At 37.3% G+C, this 5,957-nt stretch overlaps 1 protein-coding gene across 1 annotated transcript in view; it reads left to right on the plus strand.

Annotated features, from left to right (window-relative positions):
- The window catches only part of Rtcb (RNA 2',3'-cyclic phosphate and 5'-OH ligase), a 21,523-nt gene that overhangs the window by 11,705 nt on the left and 3,861 nt on the right, over nt 1-5,957 (plus strand). The window contains exons 8-11 of the mRNA XM_015482798.2: nt 511-686; nt 1,329-1,517; nt 2,157-2,267; nt 3,804-3,923. Of these exons, the coding sequence (XP_015338284.1) occupies nt 511-686; nt 1,329-1,517; nt 2,157-2,267; nt 3,804-3,923 (596 nt within the window). The remainder of the gene's footprint in view (nt 1-510; nt 687-1,328; nt 1,518-2,156; nt 2,268-3,803; nt 3,924-5,957) is intronic.

The following is a 5,957-nucleotide window of genomic DNA, read 5'->3' on the forward strand; positions in this document are numbered from 1 at the left end:
TCTTTATTTATCTTTTTTTTTTTTTTTTTTTAATGTCGTGCTGAGGCTCAAACCCAGGGCCTCACACATGCTAGGCAAGTGGTCTACCACTGAGCCACAACCCCAGCCCCTCTTTTTTATATTAAAGCACTAAATTTGTTTTTAAAAACCATGATGGCAATAAAATGTATTTTACTCCTTCTCGTTCATTCATGTATTAGGAAAGGAATAACTAAGGCTATAATGTTACTGATTATGTGCACATATCATTCTCATTACAAGTTCTAGTACACACACATGTAGTCTTTGTGTCCCACACAGCTTATATCACTGAAGTCTGAAAGAGGAGATTGTTGGCAAATGTATCTTGATTAAGGGAATAGATGAGTCAGAAGCACATTATAGAAAAAGTTTTACTGTTTTTTTTTTTAATAGAATGGGTTTGAATGTAGCCTACCTTCTGCAGTAAATCTGAATGATTTACTTCAGGAAACCTAACTGGTTTGGGCCTTCTTTTCTCTCTCATTCCAGATGCACTGGTAGCTATGGAAAAGGCCATGAAGAGAGACAAGATCATAGTCAATGACCGTCAGTTGGCTTGTGCTCGAATTGCTTCTGCAGAGGGTCAAGACTACCTAAAGGGAATGGCAGCAGCTGGGAACTATGCCTGGGTCAACCGCTCGTCTATGACCTTCTTAACGCGTCAGGTACAGTAAAATAGGTCTCTTCTGAGTTTTTCATGATAAAGTATAGTGTAGTCAGATCAAAGCCTATAGGGTTTGGTTTGGAAATGTTATGTCCTATTCAAAATACTGGAGAAGCATCTAAGAATTTGGTGTGTTCTTAAACTAAATCAGTATCCGGCAGTCCTGGAGAATGAAAGAGGAGGGCTGGGGCTGTAGCTCAGTGGTAGGGCACTCGCCTCACATGTGGAGGGTACTGGGTTCGATCCTCAGCACCACTGAAAATAAAATAAAGTTACCATTTCCACCTACAACTAAAAAAAGTATTTTAAAAAAAAGAAAAAAGAGAAGCCAAAATTATTGATAGGATTTTCCTTGAGTCTCAGAACATAAGTACCATTCACTGAGATTGAGAAGGCTGGGAAGAAGCATTTCTAAAGGATGGTATCAAGAGGAACCAGGCAGCTTTTTTAATCATATATGGAATTTATGGAGTGGAGTGTGGTCTAAAGCAGTTTTTTTGTCCTTTTCATGAAATTAATACTACTACCATTTTTGGACTCTTTAATCCCTCACTCCCTTCAGGAACAGACTGGCTGAAGTCAGTAAGATAAGTTCTGAAGTGCTGGTTCTGACTACTTTTTTAACTTAAGCTTTTTTCCTAAGGCTTTTGCCAAGGTCTTCAACACAACCCCTGACGACTTGGACCTGCATGTTATCTATGATGTTTCTCACAATATTGCCAAAGTAGAGCAGCATGTGGTGGATGGAAAGGAACGGACACTGTTGGTGCACAGGAAGGGATCCACCCGTGCTTTCCCTCCTCACCACCCTCTCATTGCTGTTGATTACCAAGTATGTACCCCTGCATTTGTGTTTTTTAAGCAATAGGTCATAATTTGACTAATTCTGAATATGGATGAAGGAAAGCAGCAGTTGTGAGAAAGTAATCTGTTCCCCATGAGAACAGGGATCCCCTGTCTTTGAAGCAGTGACCCCTGCCCCCATCATATGTGGTTGCAGTGTGCTGTCTAAAAAGTGCTGCACTAAGTGTATTCTACTCCACTAAGATGATCAAAGCCTTCATATTTTTAGAAGAAGGATAAAGATTAAACTCAGTCTGTTTCATTTCCTCTTACTCTTTTGGTGTCTGCCTGTGGTAGAGTTGGAAAGACCTTTAGCCTGTTCTCTCATTTTGCATATGAGGAAACAAAAGCCAAAAGAGGGCAGATACTTGCTTAGCATGGTTCTAGTAACAACTTGTCTCTACACTTTTGGATTTTGCTTTGCTCTAACATTTAGTCTGGCTTCTGTGTCTTTTCTGGTCCTCACATTTTCACTCCCTTCCTCTTCCATTGTCTCCCTGTTGTCAAAGAATCAGAGTAGTCTTAATATAGTTGTAAGAGCAGTGTGTTCAGAGGCCCAAGTTTCTCCCACAATTCTACAATGCAAGAGGAACTTAAATTTAACATTTTTTATTTGTGTGATCCTCAGCTCACTGGACAGCCAGTACTTATTGGTGGCACCATGGGAACTTGTAGTTATGTTCTTACTGGCACTGAACAGGGCATGACTGAGACCTTTGGAACAACCTGTCATGGAGCGGTAAGGAAAAGAAAATTTCCTTAAAAATGTACTTTTTGGGTTAGTTGTTATTTTGCATTTTGACAGATAAATGCACCTGATTGACCATTAGTAAATTTAAGATTTGGGCTTATTGTGGCTTCTATTTAGAAATTATTTCTCACAGTATATACTACTTAGTGAACTGACTGAAATCACCTAGTATCTCATCCTTAGGCAGGTCATGGTAGGGACAGGAACTGTTCTGCAAATCCAGAAAAATCCATACTGGGACAATAAGCTTACATTAGTTGAGTTTATCGTAATGGTTTATAAGTGACATAACTGTAACCAATGCAAATTCACATCACAGCTTATCTCAGCTATTCCCTAGACCTGCTCTTTTGCCTAATTTAGTTCTTCCTTTTGTGGTCCCATTCAAGATTCAGGGCACATGTTCTGTTTTCACCACATTGCCTTTTATCTACAAAGCCAGGGATCAGTGAACTTTTTCCATTAAGACCATACTAGTAAATATTTTTATGCTTTTTATATCATGTGTTCTCTGTACCAGCTGTTCAGCTTCCATTTAGCACAAGAGCAGCCAAAAGTACTATTTAAATAGACATTTCCAACAAAACTTTACTTACAAAAATAAGTGCTGGGTTAAACTGCAGTTTGCCAACCCATCTTCTGAATGACTGTGCTTAGTCAGTGTTGGAATGGGAAATAGAAACTGTATACTGTACTTTCTGATAGGACAGACTGTCACATGTATATTTTAACCCTGCTCTTTTCTCTGATTATTTCTCATTTCCAGCTGCCTCCCACTCCTAGTTTAACCAAGTGGTTCTCAACTAGGCAGAACTTCCTACCAGCCCCTGGGGACTTTGGCACTTTCTGGAGGCATTATTGATTCTCGTGAATAGAAGGAGGCAGAGTGCTACCAGCATTTAGTGGTAGAAGCCAGGAATGTTGCTAAATATCCTACAATGCACAGGACGCCCCACACCAGAGCTACCTGGTTCAAAATGTCAGTAGTGCTGAGGTAGAAAAACTTTCAGATCACAACAAAGAGTATTTTATGTTGATAGACACTTTTTACAGTTAATTCACATATTAAATAGAAGTACTAATTGACAATAGTTAGAAATATGCAAAACTGGTCTGGGTTTGTAGCTCAGTTGGTAGAGGGTTTGCCTTGCATGTGTGAGGCACTGGGTTAGATGCTCAGCACCACATAAAAACAAATAAAGGTATTGTGTCTGTCTACATCTAAAACATTTTTTTTTTAAAAAAAAAGAGTGAGAGAGATACACAAAGCTGAATTTTTAAATACACAGTGTTTTATAAAAGTAGATAAAAATTTATTTTCCAAAAGGATATGATGAGGTTTTTAACACATAATATGGTTGATAGAGTTAAAAGAAATATTGTTTTTTAAACTCTTTTTAGTCTTAAAAATAAAGGGGAAAGCATATAATCATAAGGTTTTAAATAATTGCTTAGATCAAACATAAAATCAGATCAGAATTTATAAACTGAAGTTAATTCTGTCCCCATTCCTTTTCATTCTAGGGCCGTGCATTGTCCCGAGCAAAATCTCGGCGTAATTTGGATTTCCAGGATGTTTTAGACAAATTGGCAGATATGGGAATTGCAATCCGTGTTGCCTCACCCAAACTGGTTATGGAAGAGGTGAGTGAAATTTTGATAAATATGTAGCATCAAACCATTACTGATGACTTCAGTTTGCTTTCTCTTCCTTGGTTCATCTCATTTCAGTATTGTCTTCTCTTTTGTTTGGATTGGAGATCAGTTTCAAGCCAAGTCCATTAAAAGTGATGTTAGCTGTCTACATGGTAAACTTAAAAATAGTTTGAGCTGACCTATTGTAACTTGGTTTTTGTAAGTTCTATACTTAAGTTTCAGTTTAAAAGCAAGTTTTGGGAAAATGTTTAGAGAAACAGTTTTGTTTTATTCATGAGTAGGAAAGCTTTTGTTTAAATTATTTTTGTGTGTCTGTATGCATATATACATACTTGTTAGAAGTAACATGACTTCTTTCTTAAAAATTTAAGAGAAAATTACAGTCATTCAGAAATAGCCCTAACACAGCTATCACCTCTTCTTTTAGAATATTGATTGCCATATTTTTTCCTAAATCCTTTGCCCCCCTTTTTGGTAGTCCTGGGGATTAAACCCAAGGCCTCACCTACCACTGAGCTGCACCCCCACTCCTTTTTATTTTGTTTGGAGACAAAGTCTCGCTAAATTGACCAGGCTAGTTTTAAATTTGTTATTCTCTTGCCCCAAATTCCTGAGTAGCTGGGATTACAGGGGTACCCTACCATTCCTGACTCCTAAATAGTGATTTAAAGCTAGTTACAATTGTAGTTTATGAATTCTGTAGTCCCTTTTTATATTTAGCACATTATAAAATTGAATCACTTTTTAGTCATTTCTGAATATTCTGCCAGCTGAGTACCTTGATTTCTGTACATATAAGTATTTTCTAGGTTTTTACTATTGTAGGTTATAATGATTTTCTTTCATGAAACTTTTCTTGGTCTAAAATAATTAGAATGAAGTCTCAAAAGTAGAATTACTGAGTAAGAGTAAGACAAAGCCTTCTTTATAATACTTAATTTCTCCCTGTTCTTAAGAATAATACATGTTTAGTTTAAAAAAAAAAAAAAAAAAATGAAAGCAGGTGACACACACCTTTACTCTCAGTGGCTCCAGAGGCTGAGACAAGACTACCACAAGTTGGAGACCAGCCAGGTGGGGCAGCCTAGCCAGACCCTATCTCAAAATAAAAGGGCTGCAGTTGTAGCTTATCGATAGAGCACTTGCCTAGCATGTACAAGACCTGGATTCAAATCCCCAGCACTGCCAAAAAAAAAAAAAGAGAGAAATACAGAGAAAACAAAAACACCTAGACTTCAACCAACAAGAAATAATTTGCCACTGTTGGTTTTTTTGGTTGGGTATTTTTGTTTGTTTGTTTTCTTGAATAGCATGAATAGCATCCTTACTAGAGATCTAGGTGCTTAGGGATAATACAGTGAACAGAACTGACATGTTCCTTTCTTGTGAACTTACCATGTATTATGCTTTAAAGACCATATAAGTGCTATACAGTAAAAATGGAGCAGAGGAGGTGTATGTTTCAATAAGAACAAGGTGAGAAAGGAAAGAGGGATTTTGCACTTGAGTACACCAGAGGGAATTCCAGAGGCCACAGTGGGAAAGTTGTAGGAACTGAAAAGGAATGAGAGATGCACCAGAACACTTTGTACAGAGCCCTGTGGGGGTTGGTCCAGGAGGCCTAGCCTGCTTGTGTTGACATAAATAGAGACAAAGCAGGGATGTGAGGAGATGAATTCTGATGGTGGCAAGAGGATATGGGTAGGGAGGAAGGGTGGGGGCCTTGCTAAAAATTCACAGAAGTAAATTGTGAGTGCATACACACACACATCTACATAAACATTTTGGGGTAGTTATAATTTTGCACATGTTTATATATGAATTTATTAACTTTCTCTCGCTATAAAGAAAAAGTTACTAGTACATGTTCATTTAAGAAATTTGGATAACTACAGAAATCCATAAAGAAAATTCAGATTACCAATGATTCTACTATTCAGAGATAATGTGTTTGGGAATATATGTTTGTTTAATTACATTTACTGCCTTTTTTTTTTTTTTTTTTTTTTTTTTTTTTTTTTT

Source organism: Marmota marmota, unplaced genomic scaffold, assembly GCF_001458135.2.
Source record: "Marmota marmota marmota unplaced genomic scaffold, marMar, whole genome shotgun sequence".
Lineage (NCBI taxonomy): Eukaryota > Metazoa > Chordata > Mammalia > Rodentia > Sciuridae > Marmota > Marmota marmota.